The following is a 23,899-nucleotide window of genomic DNA, read 5'->3' as shown; positions in this document are numbered from 1 at the left end:
GTAGGTGAGTGTAATGGTCAGTGTGGGTCAGTGTATGTCAGGTAGGTCAGTGCGCGTCAGGTAGGTAACACACCCCGCCCATCCGCCCCGCTCCCCCCCCCCCCCCCCCGGTGCTGGGCTCGGACTTCGGCCTGAAGACCCTGGGTTTTTTTGCCACCTAGCAACGCCCCGGCCCATTGTGTAGCCTTCCCACTGGGTTTGTTGTGAATTGTTGCTGCATTACTTCAATACAAGTCTTCTATCGCAACTGACTGTGTGAATTATTGCCGTTGCACCACTCTGCACCCCACCTACAGGTCGCTGGGAGGTGATATGTCCCCTCTTCACTGCCTGTTTCAACCTCAGCGCCATGCTGCACCTGCATTACAGACATTCACTTGAATGGGTCAGGTTTGGTAGTGGTACTGCAGCAGTGCTCTCTGATTGTGATATGGGGTATCATTTTTGTTGCAGCCACCCTACCCCCCTAGGGTTAATATGGGCTTAAATGTCTATTTTTACCACCCCCAGCTGCAAGTGTAAACAAGGCCTAATGATAGACTTCATTCAGTCTCATCACAACCTTTGTTGTGTTATATTGTAGTCAATTTAGTGCTATTGCCTGTGAAAACAAAAGTTAAAAAATATTTGAGTTGGTAGCCTTGTTAGAAATCTGCTTGTATATCTTTTGAATCATTCTGGGTCTCTGTATCAGCAGCATATGCAATAGATAGAGTAAATAGAGTAAAATGCATTGCTTCTACAAGGCCTTTCTTAAACTTTTTAACATGAATGAGCCCTTGAAATAACTTTCTGATCTCAAGGAACCCCTAATAGTATTATTCAGGGCTGGTGCAAGGATTTTTGACACCCTTGGCAACCTGCAATCTGGGCTTGTCAACCCACCATCCCAGAGCAGGAGGTGGCGAGCCACATCAAAGGGCCAGCAGTTGGGCACCCCTGCTGTAAGGGATGCATTGTGTAAGGCAGAGCTGGCTGTACTGGGACGATCACCAGAGAGTCTCTGAGAGAGACAGACAGGTCGGTCACTGATGATCATAGAGGCGCGCAGCGGCAGGGGATGTTTGCTTCCGTTCTGTTGGGAGACTCGGGACATGTCCTCCAGGCTCCAGTGCTGTGCTGTGCCTCTAAATACACTATCGGTCAGACGGAGTAGCTGCCTGAGACTGAGTTAGTTACATGCTGCAGCCTGCAGAGAATGCAGACACGGAGGAAAACCAGCAGCTGGAAGCCCTAGGCGGCTGCCTAGTTTTCCTAGTGGTAGCACCAGCCCTGATTATAGGTTAACTGAGGAGTGGAATAGTAAGCTATCAGTTTGTATATAGGCTAAGTGTATGCAGACACGGAGGAAAACCAGTGGCTGGACGCCCTAGGCGGCTGCCTAGTTTGCCTAGTGGTAGCACCAGCCCTGGTATTATTATATCTACAGTTTATGTTACATGAGCATGATGGTCACTGAGACAAATGCTCCTTACATTTGTGGCCATTGGGAAGAACCCCCCCTTACAGATAGCATTTCATTGGTTACTCATCAGAGAGGTAGAAATTGCTCATTGCTTAAGGAACCCCTAGAAACCTCTGGAGGAACCCTAGGATTCCACAGGACCCTGGTTGAGAAAGACTGTGCTAGACTGTCATTCTGTAATAAGAAAACGCAAAAAGGAGGACTTCCGTGGTTGTTGTAGGTCAGGTGATCACATTTCATTGTGATTTCCGCTGTTCACAACACTCCAAGTATTATTTAGCGAAGCATTGTAAAGACAAATGATGACATCAAACCAATCTCTTCTCTATTTATTGAAATGGAAATGTATCTTAACTGGTTGATTGGGATACTGTACTGTACACTGTATTGCTTTTTTATGAGATGGGCTTTTGTTTGTGTCAGAACTGGCTATTATGAAAGTAACAATATTATATATTAATTCTTATTCTAGGAGATTTGTTACCGTTGATGTGTCCTGACAGCATTTCCCAAGTATGGTGTCTAATAATGAACACAACACAAAGCCCCTCATCATTCATCTCTGTACAGAACAGCAGCCAATCCAGCAACGAGACAAACCTGAGCATTGCAACGTCATTTGGGACCAAATACAAGCTCTACATTGGTTTATTATTAGCAGTAAGCTCCAGCCTCTTTATCGGGTCAAGTTTCATCATGAAGAAAAAAGGCCTTTTACGGTTGGCTGAAAAGGGAGTCACCAGAGCAGGTAGGAAAAATAAGACTTGTTTGCTTATGATAAGATAAATACCACATTTCAGGTAATAGTCATAACAGGTAATATATTGGAGCTGCAGGAAACGAACTTACTTCAAATGAGCCATATTTTACAAATATCTAGAACGTTATAAACACGCCATAGTTCCTGTTTTTAAATGCCAGTGGGTACTTGTAGACCTTCAAAGTGAATCATATAATTTAAGGGCATTTTTGAGGGGGGTGTCTTTTTCTCTTTTAGGCAGTGCTTTCAATGAATGAATTTTAGTTAAAATAAGCCTGTATTTCTCTTAAAAAATCAACAAAAAGGCCTCTGTTGTTGGCTTGTTGGTGAAGTATTACAACTTTTTCATTTTCTGTGAAATTGGGGGTGAGGAAGAGGTATGTCTTTGCCTACATACCTTGCACTGAAAGGTGTCTTTTTCTCACTTGAGAACATTTGTGTTTGGGTCAAGTCTCATGTAAGAATCGTATAATATTGTACAAAGGCTAATTGCTAACCTTCTTGCTGATTATTTCTTACCCTAAGGTTAATTGCTCTTGCAGCCGCCCCCCCACCCCATGCTTTCCCCAAGGGGTCAATTGTCTTTTTTGCCTAGGTTAAGTAATAATTAGTAAGAAGGTTAGCAATTAACCTTATGTCCCGCTCCTGCAAACCTTCTCCTCGCTGCCCCACAAAGCCACTCCTCCTCACCGCTGGACCAGCCGGAGCCTCTCAGATACCAACACCCTTCGGACAAAATTCCATGGTTTTGTTGTTGGAAAGTCCGATCGTGTGTACGAGGCTTTACCTTCTGCTGACACACCATCCAGCAGATACACTCTAGTGTTGTCTGTATCCCCAAGTGTTATTGTCCTAAGGACATATTTATAAAGCAGCAAATCTCACATTCATCAAACATTCTCTACAGGTGAATCTTACAGATCCACGTGTTATGAATAGACTTCTTTAAAGCTGAACTCCAGGAACAAAATCTACCCTTGCATTGGGGTCCTCTGACACTGCAAGGGTTAATTGCTTGTTTATTCTACAGGTGTATGGATAAGGTGTATTACTTACCCTAGTGCTCTTTTCTTCTAACTGAAACTTCGGGCTGTGGGTGGTCATTACGTACAGTGCAGGGCTATTAACCCTGCATTGTACATGGAGGAAGAAAATATGAGTCTGCAGCTGAGAGCACCTCTTGACTGGTTGCATGGATAGAGGAAGCCTGTTGGAGCAAGGATAGATTTATTATAATTACTGGAGTTTTGCTTCAATTTTTTTAGTTCAAAGATTAAACATATGTATTTAGCAGGTTAATTTGCAGCCACAATGTATTTCTCAATTTAAATCTCAAGGGTTCCAGATTCTTAGAAAAATAAAGTCCGCTAAAAATATGATTTTTCTTCCACCCCAGCCTCTGTCTCGATATGAGAAAGGCATATAATGCCGCGTACACACGACCGGACTTTCTGGCAGACTAGGTCCGACGGTCTTCCCGACAGACTTTCGGCAGACTTCCGACAGACTTTCCGAAGGAATGGACTTGCCCACACACAAACCGGACTTTCCGGCAGACTAGGTCCGACGGTTTTCCCGACTGACTTTCGGTGGAGTTACGGGGACTTCTGAACGAACGGACTTGCCCACACACAAACTAAAGTTTGTTCATTTTGAACGTGATGAGGTGTGACAGGACTAGAAAAGGAAGTGAATCTCGTCGCTTCTATCGGCAAGATTGACACCTTGCGAGCCCCATCGTGGGGGCCAACGCAGAGCATAGGCCCTTAGGGCTGGTATGGATTTTAAGGGGAACCCCCTACGCCGAAAAAACGGCGTGGGGGTCTCCCCAAAATTCATACCAGACCCTTATCTGAGCACGCAGCCGGGCCAGTCAGGAAGGGGGGTGGGGACGAGCGAGCGCCCCCCCCTCTTGAACCGTACCAGGCTGCATGCCCTCAACATGGGGGGTGGGTGCTTTGGGGAAGGGGGCGCCCTGCGGCCCCCCCTCCCTAAAGCACCTTATCCCCATGTTGATGAGGAAGGGCCTCTTCCCGACAACCCTGGCCGTTGGTTGTCAGGGTCTGCGGGCGGGGGGCTTATCGGAATCTCGGAGCCCCCTTTAATAGGGGGGCCCCCAGATCCCGGCCCCACACCCTATGTGAATGAGTATGGGGTACATTGTACCCCTACCCATTCACCTGGGGAAAAAAGTGTCAATAAAAAAACACACTAGACAGGTTTTTAAAGTAATTTATTAGGCAGCTCCGGGGGTCTTCTTCCGACTTCGGGGGTCTCTTCCGACTTCTCCGCTCTCTCTGGCCTGTTCTCCCGCTCTCCGGCCTCTTCTCGCGGTGTCCGGTTCTTCTCTCGCTCTCTGGTTCTTCTCCCGCTCTCCGGTTCTTCTGAAGGGCTCCTCCGCTATCTTCTGCTCTTTTGCCGCTCTCTTGCTAGCGTTGGCTCGGTTTTCTCCATCTTGTTCCCTCTTCTCTTCTTCCGATGTTGACACAACACTCTCTCCCACTGTAATGCTGTGTGCACAATGCGCAACGACTTATATAGGCATGGGGTGTGGTCATTGGGTGATGTCACCAGGTGACCCCGCCCCTTATGATGTCACAGTCCCAGCATGCCCTTATTATTGCTCCCGGATTCCGATAATCCCCCCGCCCGCAGACCCTGACAACCAACGGCCAGGGTTGTCGGGAAGAGGTCCTTGTCCTCATCAACATGGGGACAAGGTGCTTTAGGGTGGGGGGGCCACAGGGCGCCCCCCCTTCCCCAAAGCACCCAGCCCCCATGTTGAGGGCATGCGGCCTGGTACGGTTCAGGAGGGGGGGGCGCTCGCTCGTCCCCGCCCCCTTCCTGACCGGCCGGTGCTCGGATAAGGGTCTGGTATGGATTTTAGGGGGACCCCCATGCCATTTTTTCGGTGTAGGGGGTTCCCTTTAAAATCCATACCAGACCTAAGGGACATTATCGCCTCCTTCTCGCGCTCGCTGCAATAGGAAAATGTGTTTTTCCTATTGCAGTGAGCACGAGCTGTACAGTACCCTGTCCGAGAACCAGCGTGATAGGATCGCGCTAGAAACATTCTCGTGGGCAGGTGCTGTAGCTGCCCCTGCGTCGTATTTGGTCCGTCGGAACAGCATACAGACGAACGGATTTCCCAATAGGAACTGGCTCCGGCGGAGTTCCGGCGGGAAGATTTGAAACAGGTTTCAAATCTATAGTCCGTCGGATTTTCGACTGAAAAGGTCTGTCGGAAGTCCGATGAAGCCCACACATTAGTTCCGGCGAAGTTCGTCCATGAGTACAGGGCATAACAGTAAGCCCTTTAATAATAATATTTCCAAAATATACAAAACTCTTCATTATTGGAAGGATTAGGCAGGGTAGTTCCAGCTTTTCCCCCCGTCAATGTGTAATGTAGAGAGTCTCTGTAATCATAATGACATTTATTACCCACAGCTTTCACCAGCCCACTGCTGTGGTCAGCACTGTAGGGAATGGATCATTTTTTTCCACTTTCATTGTGGACTTTGAAACCACATAGATTGTTTAATCGATTTCTAGTTACCCTGCATAACCTTTTATTGAAGAAATGATAAAAAAACAAAGCACTGTAATTGCAAAACAAAGTATGCAGGAGGAGGAATGTACATTCCAATAGTAAAGGGAGTTTTAATGTTCCTGTTGTGCAGCATACACACGAGCAGACTTTTCGACGGTCCAAGTCCGACAGTCTTTCCGACGGACTTTGCAGCGTACGTCCGCCGGACTTTCAAACTAACGGATTTGGACACACACAATCAAACCAAAGTCCTACGGATTTGTACGTGATGACATACGACCGGACTAAAATAAGAAAGTTGATAGCCAGTAGCCAATAGCTGCCCTAGCGTCGGTTTAGTCCATTGGACTAGCATACAGACGAGCAGGTTTTTCGATCGGACTCGAGTCCGTCGGAAAGATTTGAAACATGTTTTATTTCTAGGTCCGTCAGACTTTTGGGAAAAAAAAAGTCAGCTGGAGCCCACACACAATCGAATTGTCTGACGGAGTCCGGTCCCCCGGACCAAGTCTGCCAGAAAGTCCGCTTATGTGTACGTGGCATTAGGAGAACTTGGTCAAGCTGATCGACTGAAAATTATGAACTGAACACTGATGATACCTTGGAGTCGGGAAGGACTTTCACCTTCTTGTGGGCAGAATCATGGTTCATGGGGGTTTACTCTTCCCTTTCCTAGTCTTGACAGTCCAGGAAGGGAGGAGTTGAGTGTGCGCCCCCCCCCCCATACCAGGCCACGTGCCCTTAACATTGGGACATCAACATGTTGATGGGGACAAAGGCCTCTTCCCCACAAACCTGACCTGGTGGTTGTGGGGGTCTGCGGGCAAGAGGCTTTTCGAATATGTAAGCCCCCTTTAACAATAATACCCCACTCATTAAAAAAAAAATACATAAAAACACACATACATTTTTTGACAAGTCTTTTAATAAATAACATCAGTCATCAGTCACAACAAAAAAAAAAATCATTGGCCACTGACACAATCCTCTCCTGGAGGACAATTTTGGCAGATGACCATGTGATGTCAGTGACTATATCTGCCTTATTTACATGGCCTGGACAAAAAACAACCACTATATATTAAGGTTGGCTCCTTACAAACAGGTTCAAAGTCTGATGTTTGGACAAATGCCCAAACAAGCAAACTTTGGTCAGAACTTGTGTTCAGACTGAACCAGGAGCTTATCTACTAATCTTCTGTGTTACCAGAGGTATCTGGACTTCACTGTGAGGGGTGTTGTTTTTTGAGGATAATCGCTAGTAACTGTATTCTGGGCTATCTTCTGGATTATACAGAAGTAGTGATTCTCAGCTTGACTCTCAATTGTTACATAGTTACATAGTAGGTGAGGTTGAAAAAAGACACAAGTCCATCAAGTCCAACCTATGTGTGATTATGTGTCAGTATTACATTGTATATCCCTGTATGTTGTGGTCATTCAGGTGCTCATCTAATAGTTTCTTGAAGCTATCAATGCTCCCCGCTGAGACCACCACCTGTGGAAGGGAATTCCACATCCTTGCTGCTCTTACAGTAAAGAACCCTCTACGTAGATTAAGGTTAAACCTCTTTTCTTCTATATTTAATGAGTGGCCACGAGTCTTGTTAAACTCTCTTCTGCGAAAAAGTTTTATTCCTATTGTGGGGTCACCAGTATGGTATTTGTATATTGAAATCATATCCCCTCTCAAGCGTCTCTTCTCCAGAGAGAATAAGTTCAGTGCTCGCAACCTTTCCTCATAACTAATATCCTCCAGACCCTTTATTAGCTTTGTTGCCCTTCTTTGTACTCGCTCCATTTCCAGTACATCCTTCCTGAGGACTGGTGCCCAGAACTGGACAGCATACTCCAGGTGCGGCCGGACCAGAGTCTTGTAGAGTGGGAGAATTATCGTTTTATCTCTGGAGTTGATCCCCTTTTTAATACATGCCAATATTCTGTTTGCTCTGTTAGCAGCCGCTTGGCATTGCATGCCATTGCTGAGCCTATCATCTACTAGGACCCCCAGGTCCTTTTCCATCCTAGATTCCCCCAGAGGTTCTCCCCCAGTGTATAGATTGCATTCATATTTGTATTATTTATTTTTGTTATAGAGTCTTTTAGAGGCTACGCTCTGCCCTGTCCTGATTAAGCCACAGAGACATTGCTGTGAAGAGTCCAGGTTTATGCATGTTCTTTGCCATCCTTATGCCCCGTACACATGGTCGGATTTTCCGATGGAAAATGTCTGATCGGAGCGTGTTGTCGGAAATTCCGACCGTGTGTGGGCTCCATCGGACATTTTCCATCGGAAATTACCGACACACAAAGTTGGACAGCAGGAGATAAAATTTTTCGACAACAAAATCCGTTGTCGGAAATTCCGATCGTGTGTACACAAATCCGACGGACAAAGTGCCACGCATGCTCAGAATAAATAAAGAGATGAAAGCTATTGGCCACTGCCCCGTTTATAGTCCCGGCGTACATGTTTTACGTCACCGCGTTTAGAGCGATCGGATTTTCCGACAACTTTGTGTGACCGTGTGTATGCAAGACAAGTTTGAGCCAACATCCGTCAGAAGAAATCCTAGGATTTTGTTGTCGGAATGTCCGAACAAAGTCCGACCGTGTGTACGCCCTATTAGTCTTTTGTCTCTTACTCCTTCTTGTCCCTGAGCCAAGCTTTTGTAATCAGTTTGCATTATTCTGTGATATATGCATACTCTTCGAACTTTGCACCTGTTTACACTTGTTGGTGGTAGCAAAAGCTGAGGTGCAGTTTTACCCCCCCCCACCTCACCCCCCTCCCAACCAGTCCCTTTTATGTTGCAAAGGCAGCAGCCGGGGGAATACACATGCTGTGGGCAAGATGCTTCACAGACACAGCAGAAATTAAACCCACTGTCGAGTTTGGCGGGGATTACCGCCTGCCAAACATGACCAATTCAGGTGAATAGGGCTGCGCTGAAACGACACCACAACTGTGCACCATGCATACAGGTGGGGCGTGGTAGTGCAGCATACAGGGGACAGGCAGTGAGGAGGTGACATATTGCCTCCTCATCGTCTGTCAAACACTCTGAATGCAAAGTGCTCTTCAGAAGAACATCCGTCCTTGTCACATGTGTAAACAAGGCCTTACAGTTACTCTCTGATCATTTTGTGATGACCTATTCTGGTAAAGGTATAGGTGAATAGAGAACATTACGTGACATAGCACTAGACTGCAGCTTTGGGCGTTGATGGTATGAATCATATTCTTCATGTTATTTTATATTTAGCATGCAGAATAATTATGAGCCAGCAAACATGATTATATTCCAGTTTCAGAGATTACCGTACAATGACAGTTTCAGTGTCGTGATTTTTGGAACTCTGGAAATGTAATGAATTAATTTTGGAGTATTTTAGTCCAGAACATCCTGATGCGCAGAAACTTGACTCAGCGCTAAAATTACTATCTGTCTTGTAAAACTAACTTTTATGGCCAGTTGGCCACCCATAGTACTAGTCATAGGCTTTAATGGTGAGCACTTCTGCCTTGCAGCACTGGGGTCCTCCTTTTGAGTTATGGTCAAGACACCATCTGCATGGAGTTTGCATGTTCTCCCTGTGTTTATGTGGGTTTCCTCTGGGTACTCTGGCCATTAACACACGTTTTGTATTACAGCACCCCCACTCAGGATGAGGGAGCAACAGAGACACCTTAGGACAGCAGTATTGCCAGTCTGGGGGGGGGGGGGAGTGTTGAATGTACTAGCAGATGAAGATACACTAACAAATTTAAGCCAGACTCCACCCCACACTTTTTAAGCAGTCGCTGGAACTGTTTTTTTCCTTTTGGGGTAAAGGTTTTATATAAATCTGATAACTGTAAGCACATCTCTAACTGCTACATCTACAGGACAGCTTTTTCTGTTGAAAAAAAAACAGAATTACTGACCAGACCACCAGGTGAAAATAAAGGACAGAAAGCCTAAAAAAGAAAAACAATGCAGCCACCACATCTAAGAATTTGTAAGCTGCAATATAATACTGTAAATATTTGCTATCCCGTTGTACAAATTTAAAACAGAATACTGAAGAAGAATATATATTAAATATATACCTTAGACTAGGTATGGATTGGTAGATATGTGGCATTGTATGTATGTATGACTCATAGTAGCTTCACCTGTCACTATAGCTAAAGCCATTCCCTTCTGTAAAATGAATACATTTGTAAGTAATGTAAGGTACACCCATGACAACCAACCATAACTTTCACCCATCTAAGTACAATACACTGAATGTACAGTATATTGTGTTGGAGGATGGAGTTTGCATATCACCAGTGCTCTTTGTACTACCCCGTGATCATTTATTATCTTTTAGCAGATAGCTTGGACACACTTGTGACTGCAAAAAAAAAAAAAAATCTTTTCCTGGATAATAAGGTTACAGTGTTTATTTCTACAATGTTACAATGTCTAGCAATACCAAGTAACAATAAGAACTGGTATAAGATTAATATATGGCTTAGAAAAAATATTAAAGCTAAACTTAACTGTATCTGAGCTCCACAAACTGCAAAAGCTATTTCATTCATCTTTATTATTCAAAGCAAACTCACCCACCCATCCATGTCTTCATTCATTTTGTTTAGAAATCACTTTGAAAAACACTCCCTAGCGGGGGCGTTGCTGGGTCTATAATGGATCTGGGGCTAGAGCCCATAGCAGCGAAGTAAAGAAAGTCATACACTTGGGCGGGCATACACATGTATATATTATACACATAGGCGTGCGCAGGGGGTGTGTCGGGTGTGCCTGGGCACACCCTAATCACCCCGTGTGGCGCAGATTTCCCCAGCTGATAGTTCACCAAAGCCCCTAATCAGGGCTCCTAAAAAGAATTGTAAAAAAAAAATAAAAACATAAAAACCTACTGACACCATCTACTGCCCTACTGAAACCAACCTCTGCCCTACTGACAAGTCCCCTGCTCTACTTACACGGTCCATGTTTTATTACATTTGAGATGCACACCCTAATGCAATAGGCTGCGCACACCTATGAATATACTGTACATATGTGTGTATATATATATATATATATATATATATATATATATATATATATAAAGTTCGAGAGGTTGATGCACTTAAAAATTCTGTTGCTTTATTTCATCAAATCTTTAAAAAAAAAAGCAAAGTCATTCAAGACAGAATAGTTACAATCATCAGTTCAGACAATGATTACGTTTCGGGCTGGTTTGCTCACGCCCTTCCTAAGATCAGTCAGAACAATGTGTTCTGACTGATCTTAGGAAGGGCGTGAGCAAACCAGCCCGAAACGTAATCATTGTCTGAACTGATGATCGTAACTATTCTGTCTTGAATGACTTTGTTTGCTTTGTAATCTTTTTTTAAAGATTTGATGAAATAAAGCAACAGAATTTTTAAGTGCAGCAACCTCTCGAACTTTATTTTTATATATACAAGGTCGGTGGGAGGACTTGGTTGCTAGCACTGGATTAAAGGCTGGGTGCGGTTCTCCTCCAAAATTCAGTATATATATATATATATATATATATATATATATATAATATTGTTACAAATGTGAGTGTGGATGGTCAGATGGCTCACAGACTGCGGACAGGATACATGAGATGGTCAGAGACTGCGGACATGATACAAGAGATGGTCAGAGACTGCAGACATGATACAGGAGATGGTCAGAGACTGCAGACCAGGGACGTGCGGTGAGGTCAGTGGCTGGTGAGGCACTGGCTAGTAGAAGACCCAGATACACACAGGTTACATACACCGCGATCGTTAGAGCGAGAGCAATAATTCTAGCACTCGACTCCTCTGTAACTCTAAACATGTAACCTGTAATAAATGTTAAAGCGTCTCCTATGGAGATTTATAAGTACTGAAGTTTGGCGCCATTCCACAAGTGTGCGCAATTTTAACCACTTAAGGACCGGGCCTATTTTTCAAGCTTGTTGTTTACAAGTTAAAATAATTTTTTTTTTGCTAGAAAATTACTTAGAAACAGGTTAAAAACAGTTTTTTTTTTTTGCTAGGCAATCACTTAGAACTCCCAAACATTATACATTTTTTTTCCTAACACCCTAGAGAATAAAATAGCGGCCGTTGCAATACTTTCTGTCACACCGTATTTGCGCAGCGGTTTGGGGAAAAAATACATTTTTGAATTAAAATATAAGACAACAGTAAAGTTAGGCCATTTTTTTTTTAATATTGTGAAAGATGATGTTACGGCAAGTAAGCGGCGGAGGGCACCGGAGTGCGGGGGGAGGGAGGAGGCCCTCTCCTGCCACGGTCTGGCGCTGAGACCACTTTTATCTGAAAGTGGACCGCCCGCTGAAGAAGTGGTTACCGGGGTTATGGCAGCTAGCTGCTGACATAACAATGATATTCCACCCCAAAGAGGGCGGTCCATTAGTGGTTAAAGTGTGACATGTTAGGTATCTATTTACTCGACGTAACATCATCTTTCACATTATACAAAAAAATCGGGCTAACATTAGTGTTGTTTTTTTTTTTATTCATGAAACAGTTTTTTCCCAAAAAGAAACGCACAGATACCGTGTGACATAAAAAGTTGCAACGACCAGCATTTTATTCCATAGGGTGTCTGCTAAAACAATATATATATAATGTTTGGGGGCATCTGAGTAATTTTCTAGCAAAAAAAATTATGATTTTTACATGTAGGAGAGAAGTGTCAGAATTAGCCTGGGTGGCAAGGGGTTAATTACCAGAAGTAATATACAAATAATTATTATATATTGTTTTTAAGGTAGTTTACTATATTTTAAAAATCTGTACTCAAGCGGCGGTTTACCGGACAAATTACAAAGTTTGAAGTTATAACTTCCAACCAGTAATTTCACAGTAAATACCGTATTTTTCGCTCCATAAGACGCATCTAGGTTTTAGAGGAGGAAAACAAGAAAAAAAATATTCTGAACCAAATGGTGTACTAAAATATTTTTCAGTGCCCATGAAATGCAGCCTGACCAGTGCCATAAATGCAGAGTGACCATTGCCATAAATGCAGAGTGACATACAGAGTGACCATTGATATAAATGCAGACTGACCTGATGTTATCTCATCTGTCAGACAGAAGACCTCTCAGCCCGAGCGGCCGAATGCTCTGTCTTCTGTCTCAGGAATAGTGTGAGGCCCAGCGGGGAGATCGCTTGGCGCCACGGGGATGGGGGGGGGGGGGGTAATGGATGTCTGCCCCCTGCTCTCCTGCCTCTCTTCCAGCCGTGACGGCGGGGAACGTTGCCGTTGGCGGCGGGGGGCGGTGCCTACCGTGTATTCGCACCATAAGACGCAGAGACATTTTCCCCCATATTTCTGGGGAAAAAAGTACATCTTATGGTGTGGAAAATATGGTAGATAAATAATAAATTATTATCTTATAACATATAGCATACTAGTATATGAGTTAGCTTGAATATAACAGTAACTTTTCAGCAGGCAGCAGATTCTCATTCTCCCTCTTAACTGTGTGAGAAAAACATGGGATTGTGGGTAAATCTTATACACATAAAAACATGTTTTTTTCTTGTAGTTAAGAGGGCTGGGCTGGAAGGGAGCATTTGTCTTTTAGACACATGCCCCTTCTATGACACAGCAGTGAGAGGCGTGCCTCCACTGCAGCATTTTTATTGAACAACTGGGACCAATGGTACTTTACCATTGGTCCAAGACTCCAAGCTGTTTATTGAGCTCAGTGCCTCTGACAAGAAGTGAGAGGCACTGTGAGCTCAACCTCTCAGTCTTCTGCAAACAGAATGTGTCAGCTTGTATTTAAAGTGGCCGCTCTGTATTTAGTTTCTGACAGGCTGCGCAAGGAGCCCCATATCTCTGAAACCATAGGTCATAGGAGCTCCAGTGGTGGGGTAGCACTTAGGCTACATACCCCCCCAAATTTGGGGTCTCTGTGACCCCAGGTCCCCGAGCTATGACCCTCGAAGCTCTTTTTTTTTTTTTAAATGTTTATGGCAGGTGAGGCTGCTGCAGACATGATACAAGAGATGGTCAGAGACTGCAGACATGATACAAGAGATGGTCAGACTGCGGACATGATACAAGAGATGGTCAGAGACTGCAAACATGATACAAGAGATGGTCAGAGACTGCGGACATGATACAAGAGATGGTCAGAGATTGTGGACATGATACAAGAGATGGTCAGAGACTGCGGACATGATACAAGAGATGGTCAGAGACTGCAGACATGATACAGGAGATGGTCAGAGACTGCGGACATGATACAAGAGATGGCCAGAGACTGCAGACATGATACAGGAGATGGTCAGAGACTGCGGACATGATACAGTAACAGGAGATGGTTAGAGTCTGTGGACATGGTTGTTTCCTCCACTGCCCCCCTTGATATTACCATACCTTTCCACATCAGTGTCTGCTTTGCCCTTTTCACCTCTCCAGTACACAGGCACTATGCACATCAGTGTACTCCTCTGCCGGCTTCACCTCCACCTCTCAGTAATGCCCTCCTGTGCCCCCTTTTTATTATCCTCCTTGGCTCCTCCTCTACCTCTGCTATAGTGGTTAACTGGCAAGGCGCCACTGCGGCATTGCCGAGAAAGACTGCCTTCTGTTTAAAAATGGCGCCGGGTGGCGACATTACGTTACTGTGCATGCGCCGCCCGGCCGAGTGTGTACAATCTTTTCTGAGCCCGGCAGGCCTTGGAACGGTGCATGTTCAGTTGCATGGTCAGCTTGCGGGCATCTTTTTTTAACGGGCATTTACGGGCAGCCTGAAAATGGGCTGAAATTTAAGGGCTACCTGTTTACTAATGCTAGGAGAATAAGGATTAAAATAGCGAAAGTGTCACTAAGGGCAAAACCTTTTTGTCATTTTGGATAGAGTAAGGAAGGGTTAAAATCTCCATCAGTGTGTTTTTTTTTTTGCCAACTGTGTCCCAATCACCCTCCCTGTGCACCATACATTTCTCCCTGCTGCCCAGGGGCCCCCCTGTGTGCACCCCCCCCCCCACTCCCGCAATGCTTCTGGCTTCCATCCTCTACTTTCTGCCAGCAGCTGCAAGCATGCAATAGAAGACGGCTGTCTTCATTGGCCGGGGTAGGAGGGCATCACTCCTGCACATGCACATGAGTTTGTCATCCAGCACACAGGAATCATGCCAGTGATGTAGGCTGAGCTGCACATGCACAGGAGTCTGTCATCCTAGCACACAGGGATCGTGCCAGTGATGTAGGCTGAGCTGCACATGCACAGGAGTCTGTCATCCTAGCACACAGGGATCGTGCCAGTGATGTAGGCTGAGCTGCACATGCACAGGAGTCTGTCATCCTAGCACACAGGGATCGCGCCAGTGATGTAGGCTGAGCTGCACATGCACAGGAGTCTGTCATCCTAGCACACAGGGATTGCGCCAGTGATGTAGGCTGAGCTGCACATGCACAGGAGTCTGTCATCCTAGCACACAGGGATTGCTGCACATTCACAGCTCGGTTTACATGTCAGAGAAGGCAGCGAGCAGGGCACGCAGGTAGGTGTGAATAAATATTGCATGTCTGTTCTGCAATAAAGAGCTGCCTGCAGTTTGTGACAGTGTGACTTTAGTTCCACTATAAGTCCTCCAGAGATCTTACTGGTTCAGGAAACCATTGCTCCCAACAGACTGGAGTTCACTGGCACAGGGAAAAGGAGGCATTCCCTCTCTTCTTGTTGAATTAAGTTGAATTAAGTATCCTTTTTATCTGTCTAACGATAAAAATATTTTGTTCCAGGGCAGGGCGGATTCTCATACCTCAGAGAATGGCTTTGGTGGGCCGGGCTTCTCTCAAGTAAGTCAAACAATTCTTTGTTTTCTGAGCAAACCAATGCAATAATGATTTACTTATGGATGAGCCAACTGAATGAGACATCCTTAGTCCAGTCCATGTGTGAACAGAAGTGTGCGTTAATCAGAGAGGAGGCAGAACAATGCACAGTGTGTCCTCTGTACCTGCCCTGATTTGTTTAAAGCAATTATCACATATTGCTATCGGTGATCATTGTAATACTTGTGTTTTCTAGATTTTTCAAAAGTAAAGTTAACCATAATGCTGCATATCTTATTAATGACTGCTTTTGGGTTAATGTTGATTTTAATACAATTATTCTATTTAATATTATGGGCTAGACTAGTACCACATCCATATATTTACAGAAACATTGGAAAAAAGATAGTCAGACTTTAGGCCTCATGCACACTGGACGTTTTTTGACGTTTTTACAGCAGCTGTTTTTGGCTGTAGACGTTTTTTTTTCTACAGTCATTAAACTCTCCATCATGTTATCCTATGTGTCCATACACACATAGGCTGTTATCAGCAGTTTTGGGCAGTGGCGTTTTTGAGCAGTAAAAAAACAAACAAAACTAGTGGGTTCTGAGAGACATTTTTCAGCTGTAAAAATGCTCTAATGCTGATAAACGCTGATAAACGTCGATGAACGCTCAAAAAATGTCGCTCACCAGCTTTTGTAACGTTTTTGATCCATTGAAAAAAAATTTAAAATTTTTTTTACATTTCTATAAAAAAAAACTCTTGCTAAAACGCTACTGCAGAAAAACACTAAAAAATGCGAATAAACACTAAAAAATGGTATTGCAAAAACGTTGAAAAAAGTTAAAAACCTCACTGCAAAGCTACTGGCGTTTTTATAACATTATTTTAACGTCCAGTGTGCATGAGGCCTTAAAATCACAAAATTGCAGGTAAAAACATAAAAAAAATATGACTCATGATATGTAGTATGAGATTATACACAATCAATCATTCTTTTCATCACTAACACTATTGATATATATGTATACATTTAATTAATGCTCTAACCCATCCACTTGCCCAGACAATTTACCCCAAATGTTAATGGATGGGTTACAACATTAATTAAATGTATACATACTGTATAGCGCAATGGTGTTAGTGATGTAAATAACAGTGGTTTATATGCGATCTTGTACTACATATCATGTGTCAATATATTTTTTAAATGTTTGACCTGTAATCTTATGGTTTTAGGAATATGTAATGATAAAAAATATTGATTTCAAAATTAGTTGTGTGGGGTGCTTTTAACGTTTAACTATTTTTTTTAACAATTGTATAATTACCTTATTATCAAGTGTTAACATAATGCTGTGCCCTTTTATAACAATCTAATTTTTTCATTGCTAGTGGGGGCAGGAGAAGGTGCGAACTTTGCTGCATATGCCTTTGCACCAGCTACTCTGGTGACGCCACTAGGAGCACTGAGTGTTCTTGTATGGTAAGTATGGATTTCAGTGATGTAAATAACCTTGATAACCATATCATGTACACACACGGCATTTTGTGTCTTGAGTTTTCATCTGTGAGCATTTTATTCCTATTGGGTGTGTACAGACATGAGGAAGTTTTGCCCAACCAAGATCCTGGTCATTCATGCCAGTATGGGCACTTGGCTAACAAATGATGCAAAATCTCCTTCAGTGAACCGCTCCCTTAGTGTTTAAAGCTCTGATTTCTTCCATGGTGTCCCTAGGATATAATGCCATCAGTCTGAACCCAGAAGGTGTCTCTCTGTGCACATTAATGATATACAGTGGCTTCTAGTGCACCTAAACATCACTCAATAAAAGATGCCTTTTCTTCTGACTGCAGCAATGTCACCATCGTATTATATAGTTACATAGTTAGTCAGGTTGAAAAAAGACACAAGTCCATCTAGTTCAACCAAAAAAAAAAAATACAATCCCATATACACAATCCTATGCCCACAGTTGATCCAGAGGAAGGCGAATAAACCCAGTTTTTACATGAGAAAAGATAACTGGCATGTTTTTACCTGAGAAAAGAACTGGCATGTCAAAAAAATCAGTGGATATAGATAAGAGTCCTTGTTGATCGGAGAGGCCACCCATCTTAATTAACAAGCAACAGGGAGGCTCAGGGGTCAGGGATGTTCAGGTGTAAACTCAACGTTTACAGGCGGTTATATTATCTGCCTATGTATTTTTTCTTTTTTTTACATTCTCACTCTGAATTGCCCAGGTCCTTACACGTTTATTTCAAGCTGAATTCTTTTGCTTTTTAAAAAAATACAATTTATCTTTTACTTTAATCTATAACCTGCTGTGTCTCTGCAGTGCAGTCCTGTCTTCATATTTCCTGAATGATAAGCTGAACATACATGGGAAGCTTGGATGTCTTCTGTGTATTCTTGGCTCCACCATGATGGTCATACATGCTCCTCACGAGGAAGAGGTCACATCTCTGCATGATCTAGAAATTAAACTAAGGGATCCAGGTTGGTATTTCCAATATTACTGCAAATGTAAAACAATTATTTGTGGGTTCTAAACTAACCACACGTTTTTGGGTGGATTCAACCGTTTTAGAAATATTGAATACTCAGGATATTCTTAATGACATTCCAGTGAAATCCCTTGCTGTAGAAAACACATTTTATTATTTTTCCATGGTTAGTGTGCTCTTACACAGGCATAGGATAGGAAATATCTAATATTTTCATTTCTCCTATATGTGGAGGCATAGCTGTTTAGAGAATTCCATTTATCACTATGCATGAAGGATCCTGTAGGGCACATTGCATGTAAGTGTGTGTTTATACATCAGCAGGCTAAGAATTGCATTTTGTTTGGTCCATTAGTGTCCAAACCTAGACTGTTATCTGTTATGTAATACAGGAGCATATATTCATCCTAGAGATAAATGAAGGCCCAGAGACTGTCACTGGCCCCCTGTCAAAGTCCCTGGGATCTTGGATCTTCACATCTGTGTAAGGGAACCCGACCACTTTTATACATGTGAAAGAAAATTAGCACATGTGTGGTCTTTTCTACCCCCCCCATATCATAACTGATCAGGTTTGAATCAAACCATATGCAACAATGGGAGAAGGCATAGTGACTAGTGACTCCATGGCTTTCATTGACTCCCAATGATTAAAAAAAGGCACAGACACATAATTCTGGGGGACTGGTTTAAAAGGTCACCTAACTAGCATGATAGCAGTTCTTCCAGTAACAGAAATTTAATCAAGACTGGCAATTTGTTAAAAAAGAGCTTTCATTAAAATAATAGATATATATAAATTAAATTCTGTGCAGACCCAAAAATATATTATGTGATAAAAGTGTAAATGTGTGAGTGCTGCTACTCGAGAATCTAAATACAAATTCAAACAATATATATATATATATATATATATATATATATATATATATATATATATATATATACACACAACAAATGAGTGCGCAATCACAAATTATAACAGAAAAGGAAAAAATGATCCGCATAAACTTTCAGTAATGCCCTGTACACAGGGTCGGACATTGATCAGACATTCCGACAACAAAATCCATGGATTTTTTCCGACGGATGTTGGCTCAAAATTGTCTTGCATACACACGGTCACACAAAGTTGTCGGAAAATCCGATCGTTCTGAACGCGGTGACGTAAAACACATACGTCGGGTCTATAAACGAGGCAGTAGCCAATAGCCTTCGTCTCTTAATTTATTCTGAGCATGCGTGGCACTTTGTGCGTCGGATTTGTGTACACACGATCGGAATTTCCGACAACGGATTTTGTTGTCGGAAAAATGTATAGCCTGCTCTCAAATTTTGTGTGTCGGAAAATCCGATGGAAAAAGTCCGATGGAGCCCACACATGGTCAGAATTTCCGACAACATGCTCCGATCGCACATTTTCCGTCAGAAAATTCGACCGTGTGTACAGGGCATAAGTGTCCACTCTAGTGATTAATTATGACTGCAAAAACAAGTGTCCATAGGTGCCTTAATAAGGAATCTTGAAAATTCACGCTATTTTATGATATATGACAAATAAAGCCTCTTACCAGAGAAGATGGATCCTAGATTATAGGATTCAAAATACTAGAGTTTTCTGATTTGAATGTAATTCCTGTTAAAGAATGCATTGGTTTATACAATGTGCACAGTCTAATTAAAGAATTAAAAATAAATAAAAATGTGATACAAATTAAAATGCAGAGGTACCTGCACATATTTATAGATGGTTTCCACAAGACTTTGGGAGTCCTCGGACAGATATCATTATTGTACCAATGCCATCCCAAGCCTTAGTATTGATCTATAACTATAGTGAGCAGTCAGTGACAAATAGTATGAAAGAAGAGGGGTGGATCCAGGTTAGACTTCAGACACAAGAGTTGGCATTTGCACGAAAGACCCAAGAGACTTCTGGGGCACTCTGGAACCCATGTACAGGTGTGAGTAAGCACCTCTAAATACCTACATGTATTTTCTAACATCGATGTGTTGTTTGTAAACTGATTGCAGGTAAAGAATAATGAAAGAAAAAAATCCTTAGGCAGTAACCCCTGAATTACTTGCTGGATATGATAAAATATATTTCCCTGACAGAAGCAAAGACTAGAAAAGACATGTCATCCTCTCAATCACTGACATTTTTAGTCAGATTAAGTCATCTGTGTGCATAAGAAGAAAAAACGTCTCCAATCTCCGTGTTTTTTTTGGATGTCCTTTAGGCAGTCACATATAGTCCTTAAGGGCACTAGTACAGTTCTCTAGAAAACAAAAGGGAAGTGCACTGCTAGCGCAATAAAAACTCTTATGTAACCAATAAAAATAATACTCCATGACCCCAGCAGGGGTGTGTGCCTTTTACAGCCTGTCACAGATGTATGGCTATAGTCCTGGTCAGAGACACAGCCTGGTATATGCCAGCGGAATCCTTCCTCTGCATTGTTAACCAGCAGCCTTGCAATACAGAGCACTCCGGCCCTCAGCATCTGCCAATCCTTTCCGGGAATCAGGGCACAGTGTATTATTAGGTGTTATTTTTCTTTTTTCTTTCTTTATTTTTACTCATTATATTTCTAGTACTGTAGGCATAATCTGTGTCAGGCTGTGAAAGGCGCACCCCCCCCCCTTCCCCATCCCCGAGGTCATGTGAGTGTATATTGTTTTTAGTTATTATTTGTTAAATAAAAGTTTTATTTCACTAGTGATGCACTTCCTCATAAAACCTCATAAAGCCCACCAGGGCTGAAACACGTCAACGGTTGTGCATTGTTCCCCTAACCTGAATGGATTGAAATAAAGAAGATTTTATGCATTTGACATGCCAAGTTGCCGATCTGTTTCATTAAGGCTGTTGGACAGTATATACGGCTGTGGCCCAAACACAGGTGTTGTCAGTCTTATGAAATTATACATTCAGAGGGTAGTCATCCCACGCTACCTTTGTACAAAGTGCTGCACTTCTCTTTTGCCCCCTGTGTGCATGAGGCCTTATATAGCAGCCAAATTTAGTTTGAAACCCTATGAAAACAGTATGAAGACGTAGGCCTCATCCAATAAGATAGTATACATACAGTATATAAATTTAGGAGATTACTGGAGTATATACCCGGGAACCCTACAATGACAGACTATAACGGCCACAGAGAGGAGACATAATGGATAAAATAATTACATTTTTATTATTAAAATAATAAAAATTGGTGCAGAAAAAGTTAAAGCACCCCAAACAGGAGAAGATCATTCGCATACAAAGAATATACAATAAAATCAGTATATATAATTGAAAACTATACAATCAATACAGTGGTACCGATTGGTGCAGTCTTGTCTATGTGGTCAACGCTTCGCCACAAACTTGGCTTTCCATGTGATAATGTTGTCACATGCACCATTGTTTGTCATAAATTCCTGCAACTGCTTCAGAGTTGCTTTAGGCCTCTTGGGAGCTTCTCTGACCAGTTTCCTCCTGGCTCTTTCATCCAGTTTGGAGCAATATCCTGATCCAGGGAGGGTCTGTGTTGTACCAAATACCTTCCACTTTTTAATAAGACTTCACCATGCTCCTAGGCATTGATAAAGCCCTTGATTTTTTTATTATATCCATCTCCTGACTTGTACCTGTCCACAACTTTATCCCGGAGATCTTTTGACACTGCCCTGCCACCCATAGTTGATTGTTCACTTCAGTTGCACTACCAAGGACTAAAATGTTTCAGGAAAGCAATTTTTTCATGACGAGCTAATCAAAATGACCGCAGAAAATTACAGTTGAGAATCAAATGGCTTTGTGTGGCATTGAGGAGGTGATTAGCTACACCTTATTGAGTTTACAAGTCATTTTTAGGACGGGGGGGGGGGGGGGATGATCCTTTTTTTCCAACTCAGTGATTCTGTTTTTGAATTTGTTTTAGTTTTTTTTCTGACATTTTGGAGTAAATACAGCTGGATGAAACAAAAACTGTGTCTGTCGTATTTTCCAGCTGCAAAGCAACAACATTTGATTATTTTAAAGGGGGGTGATTCTTTTCTATGTCCATCGTACCTGTCCCCACATGATCTAGATTTGTAGCAAACAAATTGTTTAGGTTTGTCAACAGGCATGTATCAAACCACCTGATTCTAAGACAGGTCAGGCAGCTTACTGTTTGCATGTACTATGCACTTTATTTGCTAATTAAACACTAATCCTTAACCATGTTTTACTGAGGTAGATTTTCCAGCTTGTTCAAATATTTAAGTATATTCAATTTTAATCTCATTTTTTTCCCAACAGTTTTCATTACTTTTGCTACGGTGTCAGTTGTAACATCCTTGGTCCTAATAATACTGGTTGCCCCCAAAAAAGGTCAAGCCAACATCCTAGTTTACATCGCCATTTGCTCTATAATTGGTGCTTTCTCTGTGTCATCTGTGAAAGGACTGGGAATCGCCATCCACGAGTTCATTGAACACAAACCAGTGTACAAAAACCCTCTATTCTACATCTTACTGGCTTCACTGGCATTAACTGTCAGTACACAAATAAATTATCTCAATAAAGCTCTGGATATCTTCAATACCTCCATAGTGACACCTATATATTATGTTTTCTTCACGACTATGGTTGTCACCTGTTCTGTGATATTGTTCAAGGAATGGAACAGTATGGACATTGGCGACATGATGGGGACATTGAGTGGCTTCCTAACTATTATTATTGGCATTTTTCTTCTGCATGCCTTTAAGAACACCAATATCACATGGAGTCAGATTACCTCTAGCATCAAGAAAGAAAAACAGCCAGTGCCTGATGGACAGGAAGATCAACACAGCCTGCTTGGGAATGCAGAACATTCCATTCTGACATTTGAGGACGATCTTGCCATCTTCAGTAGGACAAGCCAACAGCACTAACAAAGCTCCATGCTTACTGGAAGATTTGTACTTCCTTTTTCTGACCTCTTGTACCTGTCAGTGTTGAGGTAGATCTGTACTCATTTTAGGACCTCAGGAAATGAAGCCATTTGTACATTTTGTATATAGAGAGAAGAATTAATATTTTAAAATAAATGATCTATTTTAAGTGGAATATTCACATACTTTTTGTATAAGATTTATTGTATTTTTTATGTGTATAAATATTTTCCAAAGACCTCTTTTGTTTTCAATAGCCTCAGAATCATTTCTGAAATGTGTTTTGTTTGATGGTACTCTAATGGTTGAATGGAATTTGCTTTAACATATTAAAGTACCTCCAATACCAGCCACAAGTATCCTGAGGGGACATGCCATTGGCTGAAAAAGTAAGAATATTAGTAGGCTGCTTTGGCTTACTATGGTTGGCTCAGCCCCCCTTTAACCCTTCAGTCAATGCATACATTTGGCTGCCTATATGGCAATGGTGACGATCATAAATAACCAGTATTACATACTGTCTAGTCAAAAGCTTTTCTGACACGACTGTGTTGAGCAGGAAGTGAATACAAACTTGGATCATTTTTTTCCTTTGTTTTTTATATGGCATTCTGTGTTCAAGGCTGGCACACTGGTGACATCTGAACCAATCTTGGTTTCCATGTTAAAAAGTTATTGTATTGCTTCTTTCCACTGCAATAAAACTAACTAAATCAAGACCTAATTTTAGAAATTGAAGACAAACTTATTTACTAAGCTAAATCTAGCACCCCTTTAGTGCCAAGCCACATGGTCTCCCATAAAGAGGCTTTGGGTAGCTACCATAGAGGCAGAGCCAGCTAGTGATCTGCTGGTCATGTGCTTAT

At 42.4% G+C, this 23,899-nt stretch overlaps 1 protein-coding gene across 1 annotated transcript in view; it reads left to right on the top strand.

Moving 5' to 3' along the window:
- NIPAL1 (NIPA like domain containing 1) overlaps window positions 1-23,271 on the top strand; it is a 45,825-nt gene extending 22,554 nt beyond the window's left edge. The window contains exons 2-6 of the mRNA XM_073608480.1: window positions 1,938-2,213; window positions 15,567-15,623; window positions 17,001-17,091; window positions 17,951-18,111; window positions 22,414-23,271. Coding sequence (XP_073464581.1) covers window positions 1,938-2,213; window positions 15,567-15,623; window positions 17,001-17,091; window positions 17,951-18,111; window positions 22,414-23,033 — 1,205 coding nt within the window. The 3' untranslated portion in view covers window positions 23,034-23,271. The remainder of the gene's footprint in view (window positions 1-1,937; window positions 2,214-15,566; window positions 15,624-17,000; window positions 17,092-17,950; window positions 18,112-22,413) is intronic.
- The last annotated feature ends 628 nt before the right edge of the window (window positions 23,272-23,899 follow it).

Source organism: Aquarana catesbeiana, linkage group LG01 (genome assembly GCF_042186555.1).
Source record: "Aquarana catesbeiana isolate 2022-GZ linkage group LG01, ASM4218655v1, whole genome shotgun sequence".
Taxonomy (NCBI): domain Eukaryota; kingdom Metazoa; phylum Chordata; class Amphibia; order Anura; family Ranidae; genus Aquarana; species Aquarana catesbeiana.
This window is presented reverse-complemented; position numbering and strand designations above follow the sequence as displayed.